General features: G+C 37.4%; 1 protein-coding gene across 7 annotated transcripts in view; it reads left to right on the top strand.

Moving 5' to 3' along the window:
- ACSL4 (acyl-CoA synthetase long chain family member 4) overlaps positions 1 to 24543 on the top strand; it is an 84191-nt gene that overhangs the window by 55754 nt on the left and 3894 nt on the right. For all 7 annotated transcript variants that reach the window (XM_082681083.1, XM_082681086.1, XM_082681084.1 and 4 more), the window contains 9 exons: positions 1261 to 1411; positions 1557 to 1680; positions 3718 to 3789; positions 10135 to 10274; positions 11064 to 11236; positions 13316 to 13390; positions 17512 to 17703; positions 19264 to 19378; positions 22438 to 22595. In XM_082681083.1, the coding sequence (XP_082537209.1) occupies positions 1261 to 1411; positions 1557 to 1680; positions 3718 to 3789; positions 10135 to 10274; positions 11064 to 11236; positions 13316 to 13390; positions 17512 to 17703; positions 19264 to 19378; positions 22438 to 22595 (1200 nt within the window). The remainder of the gene's footprint in view (positions 1 to 1260; positions 1412 to 1556; positions 1681 to 3717; positions 3790 to 10134; positions 10275 to 11063; positions 11237 to 13315; positions 13391 to 17511; positions 17704 to 19263; positions 19379 to 22437; positions 22596 to 24543) is intronic.

The following is a 24543-nucleotide window of genomic DNA, read 5'->3' as shown; positions in this document are numbered from 1 at the left end:
GGGTAGTTTGGGCACAGACCATATGACCCTCCAAGCCTAAAATATTTACTGTCTGGTCCTTTGCAAAGAAATCCTGCAGATTCCTGCTCAAGGTGGCTGACTGTATTCTGTTGGGAAGACCTCTCTATTTCCCTCCCCCAGTCATTCAATAAGTAGAGATGGCACTGGGACCCTTAAGATGATTAAACGTTCCTACCTGCAGACAGAGGGCAAGAAGAAATGAAGTTTAGAAACTGTTTAGATATTACCTTTGGTAGGAAATGAAGGGCTTGTAAACCCCTTTAAACTGTCTCTTTTTCTTAGTTTCCAAAAATTCCTGTCTGATTTTGATTAAAAAGAATCAAAGTATGGTATGCCCCGATAGGGGAAAAAGCACTAATTCTGGGAGATGCAAAAGAATCCCCAATCCAGACACATACCAAGTATTCTAACTACAGGAGTGAGTGAGCGTGTGTGTGTGTGTGTGTGTGTGTGTAGCAGAGAGCAAGGATCTCCTGCTATAATTTTAATCTCACTGCACTTTCAATACTTTTAAACAATGATTTCCTGTATAGATTTCAAGAAGCAACAATCAAAACAGTAGACATTATCGTTTGGGTTTGATATCCTTTGGAGTTTACTTGCTACTTGGAATCTAATAAAAATATGTTAAATGTATAATGGTTCTCTAATTCAATATCCATGGTTCAATTATTTTAAAATAAAATTATTTTTCTAAAAACTTGAAAAAAATCAAGTCCAGTGGTTTTCAATCAGGAGTGTGTACGAGTGTCACCTGTGGAGGCTTTGATCCATTTCAGACATATAGAATCAGAATTTTCAGAACTAGGGTCCAGAGATAGTATTTTATTTAAGTTCCACAGGTGATTCTCATGCCCACCAGTGGTTAAGAACCATAATCTCGTCCAACTGTCTTATTTTAGAGATGAGAAAACGGAGGCTTGAGGAGCTCACACAAAATACTCTATCTTCCTGATTGTCCGAATCTTAGATATCTTTCCACAACAAGGCCCTGTAAACAGCACTGTGGAGAGGTATGAACAGACAGGGATTAGGTTAAACATCCAGAAGATGGGCCAGATTGAGTTTGAAATTCTCATTGCAGGTAACCAGAATTTGATAACCATTTTCGTGGTGATTAACAGTAGAGAGTGTTTGTTTTAAATAGTTTACCATTACGCCAAAATCTGAAAGTCTTACCTTTGCTTAGCAATTTGACTTGGAAACTAGAGAAAATTTGCTGCTTTGTCATTTATTTAGCAAGCGTTCCTCCAAATAGACCAACTCCTTCGGACTTGGCTATCGTCATGTACACCAGTGGTTCTACTGGCCGACCTAAGGGAGTGATGATGCATCATAGCAATTTGATAGCTGGAATGACAGGCCAGTGTGAGAGAATTCCTGGACTGGGGTAAGAGAGAATTACTCAGCTTTCTTCTTAGAAATCAGAGCTCATGTTTGGCATTCTCTAGTCTGTATTAAAACGATAAGGTCATTGATGTTTCTAATCGTGTCTTTGTAAGAATGGCTAAAATGTTTCTCTTACTTTGTTTTAGACCAAAGGACACATATATTGGCTACCTGCCTTTGGCTCATGTACTAGAATTGACAGCAGAGATATCTTGTTTTACCTATGGTTGTAGGATTGGATATTCTTCTCCACTTACTCTCTCTGACCAGGTGACAAGCTTTTCAGTATATTGGCATGATCGTATTAAGTTACAGTGTTTGGCTGAGAATAGATTACTAAAACATGAGATACTTTGATTCAGCTAAAACTTTCTCCTTGGTTTCAAAAGTATGCAGCTGTAGTAAATAACGAGGCTTTGTTAGCATTGCTTTATTTTACATATTTTAAAAGCATTTTGAGACAAATAATTACTTCCGTTGTCTTCAGTATTCTATCAGCCAAAATGTTATCAAATTAGTATTTCTGTGTGATGTTAGTTGATGTTCATAGTGGCGACTTTGAGATGTGGCTTTGCCTTTTGGCTAATCAGAGAAAGTTAAAATGATCTTCAGGCTTGTTTCAGTGCTTTATCTACCTTAGTTGAAGTTTTTTGCTTTTTGTTTTTGTTTTTGTTTGAAAATGGATGGGCTGTGCCATGTGTGATATGTTATTAATAAAAATGCTCAGTTTACCAAAATATCCCATTTTCTTTTATCCTGGATCAGAGTTTCTCCTCTAAGAAAGGCTGAAATGTGCTAGAAGAAATAATCTACATCATAAAGCACTTACGCACTCATACCTCAGACTTGTAGGTTACGTTAGTTGGAACAGGTAACTCACAGAGCAGTAGAGATAATATTCCATGTGTAAATGTCTGTCTTTGCCCTAAATGTAGGGCCAGACACTATCAAACTCTTAGAGGAAAACATAGGCAGAACAGTCTATGACATAAATCACAGCAAGATCCTTTTTGACCCACCTCCTAGAGACATGGAAATAAAAACAAAAACAAACAAATGGGACCTAATGAAACTTCAAAGCTTTTGCACAGCAAAGGAAGCCATAAACGAGACCAAAAGACAACCCTCAGCATGGGAGAAAATATTTGCAGATGAAGCAACTGACAAAGGATTAATCTCCAAAATTTACAAGCAGCTCATGCAGCTCAATATCAAAAAAACAAACAACCCAATCCAAAAATGGGCAGAAGACCTAAATAGACATTTCTCCAAAGAAGATACACACGTTGCTAACAAACACGTGAAAGAATGCTCAGCATCATTAATCATTAGAGAAATGTAAATCAAAACTACAATGAGATATCATCTCACACCAGTCAGAATGGCCATCATCAAAAAATCTAGAAACAACAAATGCTGGAGAGGGTGTGGAGAAAAGGGAACCCTCTTGCACTGTTGGTGGGAATGTAAATTGATACAGCCACTATGGAGAACAGTGTGGAGTTTCCTTAAAAAACTAAAAATAAAACTACCATACGACCCAGCACTCCCACTACTGGGCATATACCCTGAGAAAACCATAGTTCAAAAAGAGTCATGTACCACAATATTCATTGCAGCTCTATTTATAATAGCCAGGACATGGAAGCAACCTAAGTGTCCATCGACAGATGAATGGATAAAGAAGATGTGGTACATATATACAATGGAATATTACTCAGCCATAAAAAGAAACGAAATTGAGTTATTTGTAGCGAGGTGGATGGACCTAGAGTCTGTCATACAGTGATGTCAGAAGGAGAAAAACAAATACCGTATGCTAACACATATACATGGAATCTAAAAAAAAAAAAAAAAAGGCCACGAAGAACCTAGGGGCAAGATGGGAATAAAGACGCAGACCTACTAGAGAATGGACTTGAGGATATGGGGAGGGGTAAGGGTAAGCTGGGACAAAGTGAGAGAGTGGCATGGACACATATACACTACCCAATGTAAAATAGATAGCTAGTGGGAAGTAGCCGCATAGCACAGGGAGATCAGCTCGGTGCTTTGTGACCACCTAGAGGGGTGGGATCGGGAGGGTGGGAGGGAGATGCAAGAGGGAGGAGATATGGGGATATATATATATATGTACAACTGATTCACTTTGTTATACAGCAGAAACTAACACACCATTGTAAAGCAATTATACTCCAATAAAGATGTTAAAAAAATGTCTGTGTTTGCTCTTGTTAATACTTGAATTATAACCTTTTCTGCTGAAAGTTTCTTTCCTTGATCCTATTTACTTTTTCTTTACTCTAGTCCAGCAAAATTAAAAAGGGAAGCAAAGGAGACTGTACTGTACTGAAGCCTTCACTCATGGCAGCTGTCCCGGTGAGTACAGAATGTATGTTATTCACTGCCTGCACTTGGACTTGTAAAACAGTAACACTCTTAGGTATTTTTCTACATTTTAAAATAATTTTACTTTGGGGAAATTGTGGCCAAACGTGTCCCTTAAAATCTTAGCTAAGCACTGGGAAAAGATGAAATGGCAAACTTCTGAAGAGTGTGCCTGTTAGGGTTTGCCAATTCTTGAAAATTAAGTGATGAAACTGACCTAGCTCAAATTACCTAGTCTGAGAATTGGTCATAATATTTTAAAGGTAGAATACACTCTAAAGATCATTTTGTTTAATGACTTCATTCAAAAGTGAGGCAACCTAGGCCATCCTAGAGAACTGGGGCAGTGTACCCAGGGTTGCAGAGCTGATTCATGGCAGAGCTGATTCTAGAATCCAAGCCTCCTGACCCTTATGGTGGCTAAGAAAGAGTAAGGAAACTGTCATTTGAGAGAACTCCCAGAGAAAAAAGTTGAATTCTAGATATTCAAAATCCTTATGTGAAATACTGCCATTTATAAAAATAAGACATTACATTTTATAGCCTTATAATGATAAATTATGAGATATTTAACACAGTGTTTCTAACTTGTGTAATCAAATATATTCTAGCGCTTTAGGCTTCCGAAACTCCAGTGGGAGTATCACCGCTGCTTGTATCATGATCAGACTTTACATCTTATCCCAGTATCTTTCAAAGAATTGTTTTGTCACACGGAAAGCCTGCGATTACACAATGAAGTGTTCAGTTTTTTCTAAGAATTACAGATGGAAGATAATTTTTTTTAGCTTCTAATTACGAAATTACCAAATAACGAAAGAATTAGAACAGATCAGTGTAGCCTTTGCTTTTTTATTTACAGGTGCCGTAGAATTCAGCAAGTTTACAAACTAAAAGGAGAGGCTTCTGATTAAAAGCATAATACAGTGGTAATAATAGGTCCCATAGTACTTAAGTATGTTCTAGACACTGTGCTAAAGCGCTTTAGATGGAGCATCTCACTTAATCCCCCCTAAGACTCTGCTAGGTGGGTCCTGTTATCCCCATTTTATAAAGAAAAAAAAAAACTTGCCAAAGGTCCCAGAGCCCATAGGTGGTCATTAAAGCTTGAACTCTTAGCAGTCTGATCGCAGAGACTTCTTAACCACTATGGCTGTCTATTTAGGATTGTGTTTTGTTTTGGGAAACGATATGTTGGATTTATTACCCAGGAGTTCTTAGGAAACAGTATCAGAGAACATAATTAGGGAGCCGTGAGGGCCGAGGAGTCTAGGAAGTAATGTCTGAATTTAGGCCTGAAAGATAAACAGGAGTTAGCTGATATGCTATGTATCCTTTAATTACCCATTGTTCATTCTTCTTTACTTTGTGTCTTGGGAGGCTAAGTTCTGTGGATGAATTACCAGGAGGACTTGCTTGCCTTCTGATTTCTGGTAGGGCTTAGCCACTTGTTGGCGCTCATGAAAGTTCAGAGGGCAGGGAGAGAAGTCTGCATACTTACTGCCTTTGCCTCTCCCTGCTGGGCTGCGATTTGTGGCACTTGTTGCCAGGTGCTCATTGGACAGTCTCTTTCCTGTTGGCTCTAACCAGGTCTTTCCCATGGTTACCATCCTCTACCAGGGTCCAGTAATACTTCTCTCCTCTTATTTCTTCAGACCTAGGGATAGTAAATGGCCTCCTGTGTTGCTAGTCCATTGATGCTTCGCCAAACCTTATTGGCTCCCTTAGCTCCTCCCACTCGTCTGTAAATAGGCCTTTAAAAAATCTTATTATTGACGATTGTTTTTGATAGATTCTATCTTCTGAGTTTGTTTCTTTCCTGAGTCAGAATAAAAGATCCATTTAGTATTGTAATGGTCACATATTCACAGTGTGAGAATTCAGAGTAAATCGCTGCTGATAAGCAGTGACTCCACCGAACGTCATGTAATGTTAGGTTGAGGTAAAGGGTGACTGAATGTGCTAACAATAAACCCTGCCAACTTGTTGCAACTATGTTGTGTTCCTTACTCATTAAGCCCTTTCTGTGCCTGTGATTGGTATATAGTGTTGGAAGGAGCGCTGGAAGTGGTTCTCACACATCTGTCTCACTCCCATATGCTCTCTGCCACCCAACATACTTTCTTTAAAAAAATGACATACACATGATTTATTGGTAGGGTACACATGGTACAATTTATTTATTTCCTTTCGGGGTGATTTTTAAAATTGAAGTATAGTTGATGTATAATATTATATTAGTTTCAGGTGTACTACATGATTTGACATTTGCATAACATACACTTTTTTTTTAACATCTTTATTGGAGTATAATTGCTTCACGATGTTGTGTTAGTTTCTCCTGTATAACAAAGTGAATCAGCTATACATATATCTCCATATCCCCTCCCTCTTGCATCTCCCTCCCACGCTCCCTATCCCACCCCTCTAGGTGGTCACAAAGCACCGAGCTGATCTCCCTGTGCTATGTGGCTGCTTCCCACTAGCTATCTATTTTACATTTGGTAGTGTATATATGTCCATGCCACTCCCTCACTTTGTCCCAGCCTACCCTTCTCCCTCCCCACGTTCTCAAGTCCATTCTCTATGTCTGCGTCTTTATTCCTGTCCTGCCCCTAGGTTCTTCACAGCCATTTTTTTTTGTTTTAGATTCCACTTATATGTGTTAGCATACGGTATTTGTTTTTCTCTTTCTGACTTGCTTCACTCCATATGACAGACTCTAGGTCCATCCACCTCGCTACAAATAACTCAATTTCGTTTCTTTTTATGGCTGAGTAATATTCCATTGTATATATGTACCAAATCTTCTTTATCCATTCATCTGTCGATGGACACTTAGGTTGCTTCTGTCCTGGTTACTGTAAATAGAGCTGCAGTGAACACTGTGGTACGTGGCTCTTTTTGAATTATGGTTTTCTCAGGGTATATGCCCAATAGTGGGATTGCTGGGTCGTATGGTAGTTCTATTTTTAAAGGAACCTCCATACTGTTCTCCATAGTGGCTGTATCAATTTACATTCCCACCAACAGTGCAAGAGGGTTCCCTTTCTCCAGACCCTCTCCAGCATTGATCGTTTGTAGATTTTTTGATGGTGGTCATTCTGACCAATGTGAGGTGATACCCCATTGTAGTTTTGATTTGCATTTCTCTAATGGTTACTGATGTTGAGCATCCTTTCATGTGTTTGTTGGCAATCTGTATATCTTCTCTGGAGAAATATCTATTTAGGTCTTCTGCCCATTTTTGGATTGGGTGGTTTGATTTTTTGGTATTGAGCTGCATGAGCTGCTTATATATTTTGCAAATTAATCCTTTGTCAGTTGCTTCATTTGCAAATATTTTCTCCCATTCTGAGGGTTGTCTTTTGGTCTCGTTTATGGTTTCTTTTGCTGTGCAAAAGCTTTTAAGTTTCATTAGGTCCCATCTGTTTATTTTTGTTTTTATTTCCATTTCCCTAGGAGGTGGGTCAAAAAGGATCTTGCTGTGATTTATGTCATAGAGTGTTCTGCCTATGTTTTCCTCTAAGAGTTTTATAGCATCTGGCCTTACATTTAGGTCTTGAATCCATTTTGAGTTTATTTTTGTGTATGGTGTTAGGGAGTGTTCTAATTTCATTCTTTTACATGTACCTGTCCAGTTTTCCCAGCACCACTTATTAAAGAGGCTGTATTTTCTCCATTGTATAGTCTTGCCTCCTTTATCAAAAATAAGGTGACCATACGTGCATGGGTTTATCTCTGGGCTTTCTATCTGTTCCATTGATCTATATTTTTGTTTTTGTGCCAGTACCATACTGTCTTGATTACTGTAGCCTTGTAGTATAGCCTGAAGTCTGGGAGCCTGATTCCTCCAGCTCTGTTTTTCTTTCTCAAGATTGCTTTGGGTATTCAGGGTCTTTTGTGTTTCCATACAAATTGTGAAGTTTTTTGTTCTAGTTCTGTGAAAAATGCCATTGGTAGTTTGATAGGAATTGCATTCAATCTGTAGATTGCTTTGGGTGGTATAGTCATTTTCACAATGTTGATTCTTCCAATCCAAGAATATGGTATATCTCTCCATCTGTTTCTATCATCTTTAATTTCTTTCATCAGTGTCTTATAGTTTTCTGCATACAGGTCTTTTGTCTCCTTAGGGAGGTTTATTCCTAGGTATTTTATTCTTTTTGTTGCAGTGGTAAATGGGAGTGTTTCCTTAATTTTTCTTTCAGATTTTTCATCCTTCGTGTATAGGAATGCAAGAGATTTCTGTGCATTAATTTTGTATCCTGCTACTTTACCAAATTCGTTGATTAGCTCTAGTAGTTTTCTGGTAGCATGTTTAGGATTCTCTATGTAGTATAGTATCATGTCATCTGCAAACAGTGACAGCTTTACTACTTCTTTTCTGATTTGGATTCCTTTTATTTCTTTTTCTTCTCTGATTACTGTGGCTAAAAATTCCAAAACTATGTTGAATAATAGTGGTGAGAGTGGACAACCTTGTCTTGTTCCTGATCATAGAGGAAATGGTTTCAGGTTTTCACCATTGAGAAGGATGTTGGCTGTGGGTTTGTGATATGTGGCCTTTATTATGTTGAGGAAAGTTCCCTCTATGCCTACTTTCTGGAGGGTTTTTATCATAAATGGGTGTTGAATTTTGTCGAAAACTTTCTCTGCATCTATTGAGTTGATCATATGGTTTTTCTTCTTCAATTTGTTAATATGGTGTATCACATTGATTGATTTGTGTATATTGAATGAAGAATCCTTGCATTCCTGGGATAAACCCCTCTTGATCAGGTGTATGATCCTTTTAATGTGCTGTTGGATTCTGTTTGCTAGTATTTTGTTGAGGAGTTTTGCATCTATGTTCATCAGTGATATTGGCCTGTAGGTTTCTTTCTTTGTGACATCCTTGTCTGGTTTCCATACACTTTTTAAAGCAGGATAGTTATAGGATGTTGAAGTCCTTTTAGGGAACTTCTGGGATTTCTCAGTCACAGATATAAACAAAGATTTCAGTTATCCAGCAGTGATACCTTTTGTGGAAATGTAGAAAACAACACTGTACCATGCACCACCCCCCGCAGCTTTATTGACATATAATTGACACGTAGCATTGTGTCAGTTTAAGGTGTACAGTGTGATGATTTGATATACATGTATATTGTGGAATGATTACCACAGTAATGTTAATCAACACATTGATCACCTCTCATAGTTACTCTTTGTGTGTTTATGATGAGAACAGTTAAGATCTATTGTTTTACCAACTTTCAGGTATATAATACAGTCTTGTTAAGTGTAGTCACCATGCTGTACATTAGATCTCTAGACTTATTTACCTGGAAGTTTGTACCCTTTGACCAACATCTCCCCATTTCCCCCGCCCCCTAGACCTGGCCAACCACCAATTTACTCTCTCTTGCTATGAATTCATCTTTTTTAGGTTTCGCATGTAAGTGAGATCATGTAGTATTTGTCTTTTTCTGTCTGACTTATTTCACTTAGCATAATGCAAGGGCTGGTTCTGCTGTCCTCATTTGTGAATGACTCTGTTCTAATATTGAAAGAGCCATCCACAGAGTTATTCATGGTAGCACAACTGAATTTACATTAATTGCTATTTTAAATATTTAAAACTAGGTATTTATAAATAGGTGTGTTTTATGCAATAACTCTTGTTAATTTGTGCTAAGTAATGCCAAGAAAACATCATTTAGTGATAGTTGGGGCTTTTATTGGTTTGTTTGGTGTTTTCTGTTTTGCATGTATTAGCTTGGGAGTCAGTATATCCCAAACCTAGTCCTACGTCTAATTTTCCAAGGAGCTGTGAACAAGAATCCTATTTTTTGTTGTTGTTGTTGTTATCTTAGCTTCTATTAAAATGGAATAGAAATGCCTAAATTATAGGGACATAAGAATTTTAAGAAACTGTAAAACTCTCTGCCAGGCTGTAAGAGTCACAAGGTAGTAATAAGAAAAACATCAGGATTAGATTCAACATAGTTGGATGTTTTAGTGCTATTTGAGAGTAAGTGAATATATTTGAAGAAAAGAATTTTAAAAAAAATTATCTTTACGTGATAGGTGAATGAACTATTTATTCTCCAGTCAATTTTTTAAAACTTTTAGATAAACTCAGTGTGTAGAACTGAAGAAACCCCTGTACTTGTCCTTAGTGTTTTTGAAATAGTGAACAAGTTAGTGAAATTAATCCTACAATATAATAAATATTTCCATTCTACTAAAGACTTTTACCTAAGATACTGTAAATAAGGTGTTTTCGCCTAAGACTGTCTCAGTGTTGGTGTAGTTCTTTTCAGATTATTTAATATGTTGCTTGCCTTTTAGGAAATCATGGATAGAATTTATAAGAATGTTATGAGCAAAGTCCAAGAGATGAATTATATCCAGAAAACTCTGTTCAAGATAGGGTATGATTACAAATTGGAACAGATCAAAAAGGGATATGATGCACCGCTTTGCAATCTGTAAGTATATCTCATAGACTCTGTAGTTTGAGCCTTTAAATCTTTTTGTGTTTTTACATCGGGAAGATGAGTAAGTAAATGACAAGTTAATTTAGTTTGAGCATCACCACCACGATCATAACGTTGAATTTCTCTTTTATTCACTTCTAAGCCTCATTGCTTATATAGCAAGCAGAGGACCTTGAACTCTGATCGTGGCAAATTAACAAATTTTAATAATTGAGTAGATATTTAAGAGCTAATTATAATATTTGGTCTCACGAAGAAAAACTGGAGTAGACTTTTGTGTCAAGACAATTGAGTTTAAAAAATGCCATTTCTAACTCAAAAAAGTGATTTTCAAGATTTATTTGGCGTGAAGGTTTCTGATTTATTGTATTCATAAAATAGCATATTAAGTGTATGAATATAACGGTTATTTTAAATGTGGTGCTGGGGAGTTGAGATGGGGAAACATTTTTCATTGGAAAGGAAATAAGATGGATGACTAAATGTTCCAAAGGTAACTTTACATTTTTTCCTTTGACATCATCCTTTTCTTTCATTTACTGTGTGTCAAAGTAGCTTCCTGACACCATACCTTTTTCTTTTTGCCTTTTTAAGAGTTTTTCTGGCATTTTTTTCAGTGTGTTACTAGTTGTTGCTTTGTTCACCTCTCATTATCACAATGATCCTGAAATATAGGTGTTCAACCAAAGTTGAGAAATCTTTTCCAGAGCCTATAAATTAGTGTGTCACCAAGAATAATCTGTGCATATATTAAAATCATTTATCACCCCTTTTATCAAGGATACTATTTAAAAAGGTGAAGGCTCTGCTAGGAGGGAATGTCCGTATGATGCTGTCTGGTGGAGCACCCCTGTCTCCGCAGACACAACGATTCATGAATGTCTGCTTCTGCTGCCCGGTTGGTCAGGGTTATGGACTGACAGAATCATGTGGTGCTGGCACAGTTACTGAAGGTAAGCATTTTTAATGTGGCAAATAATTATGTTAATTTCTACTGGTAAGGCCAATTTGCATTGCCTTTGGGAACCATGGTAACTTTATACCTCTTAAGTAATAATCAGATTCAATGAAAATCTACATATTTTAGTTTTAGAAACTTGTAGTTGAGTCATGTGTACCCTTTATTTTTAAGCCTCGTAAATACTTATGACACATTGTCAGTCCTGAAAGTTCTGTCACCCTGGTCTTGTAATCTTCTTTCTCTAAATGATCACTTCCTCGGAGAACTGCACTCTTGGAATAAGGTATCCGTTTTGTGTTTTGTTTGCTTTCTGTTGTTTTCAACAGCCTATAGCAGGGTTTCTCAACTTCAGCACTGCTGAAATTTTGAACCAGATAATTCTTTATTGTTGGGAGCTCTCCTGCACATTGTAGGATGTTTAGCCACTAGATAGCTGCCAGATAATATGACAGTGAATTATATCTTTAGATGTTACCAAATATCCCTTAAGGGGCAAATCACCCTAGGTTGTGAAACAATGCGGTATAGTAATCGTTTTACTATCTCACTTTCACTTTAAACTTATGTCCAAAGTCAGTGCCATTATCCAAAACCATCTTTCCGTTGCCAGATTGTTTGACAGTGTTATTACCATCCTTAAAATCATTCAGGGCATTAGCTTTGAAGTCATCTGATTGTTTATTTTTAATATCTTTAACTTTCACCAGATCTTCCCACTTTTTCATTGGATTGCTCCCTCCACTGCCTGCCACCTTTGGCATCTAACCTTTTATTACTTCACACTGCCCTGTGGTAACAGCCTTTCAGCTGCTGTGTCTGCCTCTATTATATTACTTCTGATTCATCCTCTATTCTTCTGTTAGACACATCCACCTCAAACACTACTTCATACCTGGTGAACGTAGCTTTCAAGATGTCTCTAACCTGGCACCATTGTAGCTCTTCATCATTATTTGCCACCTGTGTACACACCAGGATTCTTGTTTCCAAATAAGCCAATCTTCTTACTCTCTCTTGTATTTTCTGTTCCCTTCTCTTGCAATGCCCTTTTTGCTATCTGGTCACAGCCATCTTCTCATGTGCAACTCTTCAGTTAAGTGTTCCCCAGACATTTCATCTTACATTGATCTTTCTAGTCTCCAAGGTGCTACTGTTCTCACCATCAGTACCATGCAGTTTAGTATTTAAAAGTGCTCTAATTATTTCACGTGCTTTTCTCTCCAGGTAGTTTGTTTGTAAGCTCATTGAGGGCAGGGTCTCCTTACCTTTAATGTGTTTTCCTCACAATGTTTAATATAATACTGGGTACATAATAGGTTGTCCATAAATACTTGATTACTGCGAGCAATAATCACAGACTACAAAAGGATAATATCATCATCATCATCACGTTGGATAATAGCTGCTAACATTTATCGAACACTTTGTTTTTTGCCAAGAAGTGTTAAGCACTGTCTACGAATCATCTCATTTAATCCTCACAGCATATCCCTATATGAAATGGGTTCTGTTATTATCCCCTTTTATATAGATGAGGAAATGGAGGTTTAGAGAAGTTAAGTAACTTGTCCAATTTATACATCCAATCAGTGAGTTGTAGAGGAGGACTTCCAATCAAAATCTGTCTTACCAGAATCCTACGTAGATAATGGTGGAGCCAGCTCTCCTCCCTTAACAGATTTTTATACTTAATTATCTGAAATGTAGCCATGAGAAGCCAAAATGGTGTACCAACATTGAAATCAATTACACTGTTAAAATGAAGCTGAAGGGACTTCCCTGGCGGTCCAGTGGGTAAGACTCCATGCTTCCACCGCAGGGGGCACGGGTTCGATCCCTGGTCGGGGAACTAAGATCCCGCACATTGTGCGGTGTGGCCAAAAATAAATAAATTTTAAAAAATGAAGCTGAATTATTGAAAAATGGTCATGCTTTGCATTCCTCTCGCTATGGCCTCTTCTTTTGTCATCTTTCAGAATCTGGCTCCAACTTTAATATTCCTGTAATCACATTAGTGGGAGTCTGAAATGTGTTACACTAATTAATATCTTTGTTGCTCTTTCCCTTATAGTTACTGACTATACTACTGGCAGAGTTGGAGCCCCTCTTATTTGCTGTGAAATTAAGCTAAAAGACTGGCAGGAAGGTAAGCATTTTATGACAAGCTCTAGTGTTTCTAGATATGCTAAAAACTACTGCGAGCCTCTGGACTTCCATTTTTAAAAAGCATTAGGTTGTCTGCGGTAGCAAGCGAGTCTTTGCTGTTGCTTGTTCCCTGTGCTTTCTTTTTCTTCAGTAACACTGTTAGGTTCCCAAGAGGAAAGGGAAATCTCTAGAATCTAGGCATGATGATTCTGAACTTGGGAATACTCGATGGTAAAGAGGAAAAAATTCTTAGTGGGGCATTCCCTGGATTTGGAGAAGGATGTATATCCTATCTTTTGAAGCTAGATCTTGCTAGTGAGTAGGTTTGGGCTGGGAAATGAAACCCCATATTTTCAGGGGATAGAGTGACTAATCACACACACACATACCCTCCAACTTCTTAGAGCTTGACCCCAGCAAACATTTTTTTTAAAGAGAGTTAACTTTTATTAAATATCTTATAGGTTCCAGGCAAAGGACTAGACACTTGATGTGAATTATTTCATTAACTTCATCAGCTGTTTGTAGTGAGATAGGCATATACAAATAAACCCATAGACTGACAAACAAGTAAATTAAGAATTACTTAAAAAAAAAAAAAAAAGAATTACTTAACACACAGCACATTCAATGGCCAAGGAAATTGAAATTCAGAGACATTAATTGCACAGCTAGTAAGTGGCAGACCATGAATCACACCTAGAACTGTTTGACACTAAAACTGATGCACTTTCTACCATACTTTGCTGTCTCCTAAGTCACATCCCTGGTTTGGCTCAATCAAACTTTTGGTAAACAGTGCATCACCATATGGTTTTGCAGTGGAGAACAAGCTCTTGGCAAGATCTTATATCAGAAAAGATACCAAGGAGAGAATTATTTTGAAGACATTTTCCTGGACCTGACTCCTGGTACATCCTGAAGTTTAGTAAGGCAAAAACAGTTCCACTGGATTACTCGAGGCAAATGGGAACCTTGTGGAGGAAAATAAAAAGAATGGATTGGGTCTGAACAAGGAGTAAGAACATCTAAAACTTAATCCAGGTTTTGCGTTTAATTCACCAGTGCACCTTAAACTCACTTATTTGCTATTCCAAACAACTAAGTGAAAGGAGGAAGTTAACAAACAGCATTATGTAAACAATATTAAGTAATTTTTTACTGGCTTTTCAAAAACTACCTTCTTTACTCCCTGTCTTATCTATATGGCCTTATAACCTCACAGAGGATGTAGCAATGGGGACAGATTTTCACAGAACCTGGCATATAGAAGAGTGGTTCCTACTCTTTCACATGCATGAGAACCATCTAGAAAGCTGATAAAACACAGATTCCTGGACCCTACGTCCAGAAAGACTCATTCAGTAGATCTGAGGAGACCTGATAATTTGTATTTCTTTTTTTGTTTTTGCTTGGTCACTGTGCATGTTATTCAGTTCACATACAGACAGCAAGATCCATGTATTGCTTAGAATAGAACCATTTAACCTTCAAGTATTTTGGAATTTTCCAGCTTTTTTTTTTTTTTTGCACACACACACACTGTATTTTATTTTTACACGAGATAAATAAACTGACACCAAGCATTGTAAATGGATGACCACAACAAAAGCAACAACGATTGCAATTACCGAACACGAAACACACTCATACTACGTCATAATATTGACATTCAGTCCAGTAATCCTCCACTGTAACAGCTCCTTTACTTTGCAGTGAAAATTGATTTGTATATTTTTTGCCTCTGAGTCCTTGTGGGACTTTTTTTTATTCAAAAAGAAAGTCACAAAAATTATAATCATCCTCATCAGTTCACTCAGTACCATGTAATTAATTTTTTTTTCATCTTGATCTTTTGTTAGCACTTTTATGAATTCATCAGTTTTCCACTAGAGTTCTGAAAATGCTTATTCATTCAGTTCAGCAGTATAGTCAGTTACCAGAAACCTGTACCTGTCAGAGTCTTTTCCATGAATTCCTTGAAGATGAAACCCTTTTATAGGAACATTTTTGCAAAAGCATCAGAGTACACCCAGACTGTCTGTAAATGACAAAAGACTTAAAAATGACCACGGTTAAAGATTTGATGAAAGTTCATAATAATGCAATTGACAAGGAAATTTAGTTATTTCTGAGATATACATTTTAAAGTAATAACTAGAATTATGACTTATAACATTATACCAGAACATAGAAGATTTTTAGAAATTTCATGTAATGTCTGAAACATTTATATTAACATATTTCCATACAAATAACCCAAAGAAAGTTTAGAATTAGTTGTTGTTTTTGTTTGTTTTTTTATACTACAGGTTCTTATTAGTCATCAGTTTTATACACATCAGTGTATACATGTCAATCCCAATTGCCCCCAGGAAACATTTTTATAGTTGATAATCAATTGTCCAGCTATTTGTATAGTTTAATTTTTATAAGTAACTGCAGAAGGCGAGCCACTTAGAGGAAACCTGTGCTTCACAGACACTGGTGATAATCTGCAAAAGTAAAGCAGTCTTCCTATGATGAAATTGTGAAAAATATTAAACATATTCATTAACTGCAAAATAATTAATAGCCTAGCCATGCCAGATGAAGGAAGAGTAATTAAAAAGCTTAAGATTTGCTTTTATTTTTTTAAATTTATTTATTTATTCATTTTTGGCTGCTTTGGGTCTTTGTTGCTGCGCACGGGCTTTCTCTAGTTGGAACGAGCGGGGGCAACCCTTCATTGAGATGCGCGGGCGTCTCACTGTGGTGGCTTCTCTTGTTGCGAAGCACAGACTCTAGGCGCAAGGGCTTCAGTAGTTGTGGCACGCGGGCTCAGTAGTTGTGGCTCGCAGGCTCCAGAGTGCAGGCTCCGTAGCTGTGGTGCACGGGTTTAGTTGCTCTGCAGCATGTGGGATCGTCCCAGACCAGGGATCAAACCTGTCACCCCTGCGTCGGTAGGGTGGATTCTTAACCACTGAGCCACCAGGGAAGTCCCTCTTTAATTTTTCAATTTGGTATATTTGACATACAACATTCTGTAAATTTAAGGTGTACAACATGTTAATTTGATACATTTACATGTTGTAATATGATCGTAATATGATTGTAAAATGATCTCTATTACATTACATAATTTCCTTTTTAGTGGGTGGGATAGTTAAGTTTTAGTCTCTAAACAAGTCTGATGAATATAGTACAATATTGTTGTCTGTAAAGAGCCATAGACTGAACCTTTAAAGGACCAGTTACCTTGTAGGACACATCCCTTAGGTTGTGTGAACCCAAGAAAATGAATGCGCTTTGTCTGACATAAATTTGAAGTTTCAAAAAGTGTTTCTCCTATGTGACTTTTATTGTGTGCATTACTGTGGTGCTCTATGAGCAAACAACCGTGCCTTTTTAAATACCACACTGAAAGGCCAAATTTATTCCCAAGCGTTTTACATCTTGGGAATAAGTCCTCCTTTCTCCCATGGTAATGCCCTTCCAATTTTAGAATGAAAATCTTAAAAAATATAGGGAGTGTGTGTCTACGTATACTGGGCATCAGCATCAATATTGCTTTACTAAATGGGTTATTTATTAAGCAGTGGAATCAGAGAAACAAGGTATATTGTAAAACTTGGTAAGGAGAATTCTGCCTTTAATTTTTATTTTTCTAATTTTTCTGGTACTGGGCTTTAATGTCAGTTTTGGAGAGTGGGTCCATATTTGGAGTTTTCCTTGCTGTGAAAGAACCTTTGCTTTATATAATGAGTTTAATGTTTTATGTACAATGGGTTTTGTCATACTGAAATATTGAATAGCTTTAAATTTATAACTACCTATGCTCTTTGATTAAAACCTTAGAATATATCTGAAACACATTTGATATCAACATATGAATAATTTACTTCTAAAAACTTGAAGTGTTACCCTTCTTGGGGGTGATTTTATCTTAACAGAACTCTATGAACCCTAAGCTTTAATGATGTTCTAAGTGTGAAATTTTATGATCCTGGGAAATATTAACTAATATGCTCCCGTAAAGTGAAGTAAAATTTGATCAGCAGAAAAATAGTAGCAAAGGATCTTTAAGAATTAATACAAGTAAATTTGTTTTAGAACAATAACTAATTTGTTTTTGACTTCCAGGTGGTTATACAGTTCACGACAAACCAAACCCCAGAGGTGAAATTGTAATCGGTGGACAGAATATCTCCATGGGATATTTTAAAAATGAAGAGAAAACAGCTGAGGATTACTCTGTGGACGAAAATGGCCAAAGGTGGTTCTGCACTGGTGATATTGGAGAATTCCATCCCGATGGGTGTTTACAAATTATCGGTCAGTGTATTCTCTTTTTGTGCTTTTCTTCAGTTTTTGCAACTTCCACATACATGAAAGGTAATATTGGTCAGGTCATTAATAGGGTTGATGATTCCATTGGTTTAAACTTCAGAAAAGTTATTTAACTTTGGTCTGTGCTTCTCCATCTGTGAAATAGGGATGACAGTACTGACCTGGTAGGGGTTTTGTTAGGATTAAATGAGTTGTTACATGTAAAATGTTTAGAGCAGGGCAGTGCCTGCACCTTACTAAGTGGTAGCAGAAGCAGCATTGGGGTAGGGAGGGTGGGCAGGAAAATAGCAGTTGGCAGTGAGAAAACAAAAATTGCTCAGAAGAGGTTTTCTTTGTTTGTTTCTTTGTTTTGTTTTCTTTTGGTCAACTGTTGATACATTTGGTTCCGTATAACCATCTCCTGTAACATACCCTATTCTAGGCCTTCCTCACCATTTACCTCCCCACCCAAGAAGCATTGTGGACATGTTATTTTCCCTAGTGGCCATTTATAGGACTCTAACTAGCCTGGACTCTTAGAAAATTATAATATCAGTCCTCAACATTAATCTGTTCTTCTGAGAATGTCAGTTGGCTTGGCACTGCCCTTACTGAGCCTACTGAAATAGACTAAGTTCAAAGCTACTCCAGAATAGCCCTTACACTATTCATTTTAATCAGGCAAAAGTTAAAAATTTGACGAGCCGATAAGGACCACTCTGTTGGGTCCCATTCAGATCCTTTTCAAGCCATAAAATTTCTCCAGTCATTATCTCTAGTGGTCCGTTTAAGTCTGTCTCTGGACCCATATGTGACCTGAATATAGTTAGAGATTTCCTGGGAAAATTGGTTCTTCGCCTAGAAGTTTGATCTGCCAGGGAAATTCCCAGGAAACATGGCTCAGTCTAGAACCAGTAACTCCCCCACCTACACCACCACCGCCTTTTTCCCCTTGATCCTTAATTGTGCTGGAATCAAAGGCTGGCTCCGGTGGCATGTGTACTGGGTTCCCAGCCTATGGGTAGGCAAGTCAGCACTCACACAAAGGATGTAAGGCAACCTATGCCAGCATGTTGTTAGTGCACTGTCATTTTAACAAGATAATGACAAATCTGGAAAATGGGGAATTAACATTTATTGACTGTTCTGTATGTCAGACATTGTGCTACATGCCAGTATGAGGTAGGCATCATTATCCCTGATAAAATTTGTGGGTTGGAGCGGTCAAATGACATGTCTAGGATCACATAGCTAGTAATGGGCAGAGCTACCATTCAAATCTAATGCCCCAAAGTCTTTGTTCCTTCTATTAAATTCATGATAATATTAAACATTATAGTAAGATATTAAAGCTTTTGGTGTAGGATATAACATTTTAGCCAGTACTTCTTTAACTAGGCATTTTCTTTTTAACTGATGTGTTTGGGCAAACATTAGATATAACAAGATTTTAAAAGAAGTATCTTTATAAATAAAGATTAAGGTGATGAGACTGAAAGAAAATCAGGATTGGACATACCTTAATCAATGTACTATGGATAACATAACATGCTTCATGACTTACAGATCGTAAGAAAGATCTGGTGAAGTTACAAGCAGGGGAATATGTGTCTCTTGGGAAAGTAGAAGCTGCACTGAAGAACTGTCCACTTATTGACAACATCTGTGCTTTTGCCAAAAGGTAATTTTAAAGTTGCATTTGTGTTTCATATACTTACAGTAAAAGGGTAATTGGGAAAAAATTGATATAATCATAAGGGAAACATCCAACTTTCAGAGTTGGGGAATGTTAGAAATTTATGAAAGTTCTTGAATTCAACAGCTTAAAGGTCATTTGAGATAATCCAGGCATTTTAACTATTTACTGGACTACCTACCTACTATGTCTTGCTAAATACTTAGCTATGCCACAACAGTTATTTCATTTAACATCCATAACAACTGAAATTTAGCGTAGGTCATTTTCCCGAGAGGGTAACACAGCTAGTACAAGTTTTCTAAATAAAAAAACCTGAGAGATTGAACCATTTTCTTTCTTTATGTGTTAATATGGTTTATTTTTCTGGGCTTTATTACTCCCTTTAAAAAATTTAATTATAAAAAAACACAAAACCTAAATTTACCATCTTAACCATCCTAAGCGTACCGTTCACTAGGGTTAAGTATATTCACACTGTTGTACAACCAATCTCCAGAACTTTTCATCTTGCAAAAATGAAACTCAACATCCATTAAACCACTCCCCATTTCCCCTCCCCCCACCTAGCCCCTGGCCGCCACCATTCTACTTTCTGTTTCTGTGAATTTGACTCCTCTAGCTACCTTGAATAAATAGAATCATACAGTGTTTGTCCTTTTGTGACTGGCTTATTTCACTTAGCAGAATGCTCCCCAGGATTCATCTACATTGTAGTATGTGTCAGAATTTCCTTCCTTTTTAAGGCTGAATAATATTCCATTGTATGTATAGACCACATTTTGTTTAGTCATTCATCCATCAATGGACAACTTGGGTTGCTTCTACCTCTTGACTATTGTGAATGATACTGCTATGAACATGGATATTCAAATATTTCTTGAAGATCCTGCTTTCAATTCTTTTGGGTATATACCCAGATGTGGGATTGCTGGATCATATGGTAGTTCTATTTTTATTTTCGGAGGAACTGCCATACTCTTTCCATTACGGCAGCACTATTTTTTTTTCCTTCCTATCAACAGTGTACAAGGGTTTTAATTTCTCCACATCCTCAGTAACATTTGTTTCTACTTTTTAAATTTTTTTTATAATAGTCACGGTAATGAGTTTGAGGGGATATCTTGCCCCTAAGGATTAGTGATGTTTGAGCATCTTTCCATCTGCTTGTTTGGCCGTTTTGTATATCACCTCTGGAGAAATGTCTAATCAAGTCCTTTGCTCGTTAAAATTTTTTTCCCTCTTATTTTTGATTATACAATACAGTGTTATCAGCTGTAATCACCATGTTACACATTAGATCATCAGACCCTATTCATCTTATAGCTAAAAGTTTGTACCCTTTTATCAGCCTCCACCCCCAGCCCCTAGCAACCACTTTTCTACTCTCTGTTTCTATGAGTTTGACTTTTTTTTTTTTTTTTTTAAGATTCCACATTTAAGCAATACCATGCAGTTTTTGTCTTCCTCTGTCTGGTTTGTTACACTTAGCATGATGCCCTCCAGCTTCATCAGTTTTATCGCAAATAGCAGAATCTCTTTCTCATGGCTCAGTAATATTCCACTGAACATATACACCACATCTTCCTTATCCATTCATTTGTTGATGGACACTTGGTTGTTTCTATATCTTGGCTATTATGGACTAATACAGCGATGAACGTGGACCAGATATCTCCTTGATATCCTGTTTTCATTTCCTTTGGATTTATACCAAGAAGTTGGATTGCTGGGTCATATGGTAGTTCCATTTTTAATTTTTTGAGGAGCCTCCATACTGTTTTCCATAGTGCCTGTACCACTTTGCATTCCCACCAACAGTGCACAAGGGTTCCCTTCCCTTTTCTTCACATCCTCACCAAAACTTGTTATTTCTTGGCTTTTTGATAATAGCCATTTTAACAGGTATGAGGTGATATCTTGTTGTGGTTTTGATTTGCATTTCCCTGATAACTGGTAATATTGAGCACCTTTTCATGTACCCGTTGGCCATCTGTATGTCTTCTTTGGAGAAACGTCTATTCAGTTCCCCTGTCCATATTTTAATTGATTTTTTTTTTTTTTTTTGCTATTGAGTAGTATGAGCTCTTTATGTGTTTTGGATATTAACCCCGTATCATATATGATTTTCAAATACTTTCTCCTATTTTGTAGGTTGCCTTTTCATTTTGTTGATGGTTTCCTTTGCTGTGCAGAAGCTTTTTAGTTTTATATACTCCCACTTGTTTATTTTTGATTTTGTTGCCTTTGCTTTTGGTGTCAAATTCAATAAGTCATTGCCACGACCTATGTCAAAAGAGCTTCCCCCTATGTTTCCTTGTAGGAGTTTTATGGTTTCAGGTCTTTGCCCATTTTTAATGGGGTTATTTTGTTGTTGTTTTTGTTGTTGAGTTGTAGGAATTCTTTATACATTCTAGATGTAAACCCCTTATCAGACATATGATTTGCAGATATTTTTATCCAGTTCCATAGATTGCCTTTTTACACTCTGTTGTGACCTTTGATACACAGAACATTTTTTATTTTTGTTGTACTCTTCATCTATTTTTTCTTTTGTTTCCTGTGCTTTTTGGTGTCATATCTAAGAAAGTATTGCCAAATCCAATTTCATGACTCTTTTCCCCTATGTTTTCTTCTAGGCATTTTATAATTTTAGCTCTTACAGATTTAGGTCTTTGATCTATTCTGAGTTAATTTTTGTATGTGCTATAAGGTAAGGGTCCAACTTAATTCCTTTGTATATGGATATCCAGTTCTTTTAATACCACTTGTTGAAGAGACCGTCCCCGCTGAGCGGTCGTGGAACCATTGTTGAAGATCATTTAACCATATATGCAAGGGTTTATTCTGGACTCTCTATATCATTGGGCTTTCTATGTGTCTGTCGTTATGACAGTACTATGGGCTTTATTACTTCTTAATGAAGCTGTAACAAATAAGAGAAAAATATATTCAGAATTATGTGTACTATTTCTTTGCATCATTTATGAATAATTGTCCTTAATGTTTTAATTTCCAGTTTGTTTTATTTTCTAATTTTTTAGTGACCAGTCCTATGTGATAAGTTTTGTGGTTCCCAATCAGCAAAGGTTGACGCTTTTGGCACAACAGAAAGGGGTGGAAGGCACTTGGGTTGATATCTGCAATGACCCTGCCATGGAAGCTGAAATACTGAAAGAGATCAGAGAAGCTGCAAATACCAGTAAGTAAGAAGTGACTTATCTGTTGATGTCCCTAAAAGTTATTTAATGAGGTCCTGTGCATTAGACCCTTCAAGATGTCTATTTGGTTTGTTTGTTTTAAATTTTTATTGGCGTATAGTCGATTTACTATGTTGTGTTTTAAAAAACCTGCCTCCTAAATATTCATAATGAATTTCCACGTTGGAAGGATCTTTAAATGTTATATGGTAGAATAACCTAACTAGTTCTTTATTGCATGTCACAGCATCCCTGCTAGGTGGTCATCTACTCTGTGTTTGCAATGGTCCATCTTTGTTCTGATAGTTCATACTGATGTGCCCTGGTGTGAATCTTTTATCATTTATCATTGCATATACTTACTTGGTGTGGGCCCTTTCAATCTAGAGATCTCTGCCCTGTGGTTCTGGGAAATCTCCATTTACCTTTTATTGTTTGTTTGCTTTTCTTTCATTGCTTTTCCCCTCTGAGTTTTGTGTTCATGTTTTTATCTGGGACTACTTTTATATGGTTGTTGACCTTCTACTTTCCTCCTCTAATTTTATTATCTTTTTTTTTCTTTTGTAATCTATCTTGCCTTTTTTGTTTCTTTTTTTTGCTGGGGGTGGGAGGATTGCAATTTATTTATTTTACATCTTTATTGGAGTATAATTGCTTTACAATGGTGTGTTAGTTTCTTCTGTATAACAAAGTGAATCAGCTATACATATACATATATCCCCATGTCTCCTCCCTCTTGCGTCTCCCTCCCACCCTCCCTATCCCACCCTTCTAGGTGGTCACAGAGCACTGAGCTGATCTCCCTGTGCTATGCGGCTGCTTCCCACTAGCTATCTGTTTTCCATTTGGTAGTGTATATATGTCCATGCCTCTCTCTCGCTTTGTCCCAGCTCACCCTTCCCCCTCCCCATGTCCTCAAGTCCATTCTCTAGTAGGTCTGTGCCTTTATTCCTGTCCTGCCCCTAGGTTCTTCATGACCATTTTTTTTTTTAGATCCCATGTATATGTATTAGCATACAGTGTTTGTTTTTCTCTTTCTGACTTACTTCACACTGTATGACAGACTCTAGGTCCAGCCACCTCACTACAAATAACTCAGTTTCCTTTCTCTTTATGGCTGAGTACTATTCCACTGTATATATATGGGCCACATCTTTATATCTTGTCCTTTTTGTTTTATATTCTGGCAGATCCCTCAACTTTATCATTGTCTCAGTCTATCGAGCTTCCAACTTCCAGTATCAGAATTTCAATTTTCAAGAGTTCTTTCCTGCTTTCTTAGTGTCCTTTTAATGGCATCCTGTTGCTCTTTCATGGATGCAGTCATCCTCTGAGGGTGTTGAAGGGATTCCTTTTATGAAGTTTCCTTCTCCTGTTATTGTTTCTGTTTCCTTCAAGTTCCACTTTCTGCTTGCTTTGGTCGGCCTTGCATATATCTGCTGATCCTTGTCTGTCCATTCATATTTGAGAATGAGGTTCTAAAAAGCTATTTGGAAAGCTTGCTGGGCTTCACTGAAAAGTTATTCAAATGTTAGTGTGTTGAGTCATTCCACTTCTCCAGAGGAGACTTCTGCAGTCTCTTACCTGGGAGATATTAGCATGACTGCCAATATTCTGGTAGCCAAAAAAAAGGCCATTGGAAGGGGGCTGGGGCTGGGGTGGGTAGGTCTTCCCCTCACTGAACCTTTAGGTTTTCAGCCTTACTCCCTCCCTCTATTGTAAGTGTCCTGAGTCCAGAGTCTCTCTAGTTCAGTTTTTCCAAAACGTAAATCTATCTCCAGCCTGGTTGGGGAAGAGCAGGATGAGAGAGAGCTGTCCTCTGAGCAGATGAGGGCCAGCCCTGCTTTTTCAGCATGCCCCTCATCTCTGGCTTCTGTCCCTCAGCTTCTGTCTACGGGCTCGGGAGATTGGTTTGCCTCTTGTTGGTATTCTTCGATGTGGGCAGTTAGC

Source organism: Grampus griseus (genome assembly GCF_964374135.1).
Source record: "Grampus griseus genome assembly, chromosome: X".
NCBI classification, from domain to species: Eukaryota; Metazoa; Chordata; class Mammalia; order Artiodactyla; family Delphinidae; genus Grampus; species Grampus griseus.
This window is presented reverse-complemented; position numbering and strand designations above follow the sequence as displayed.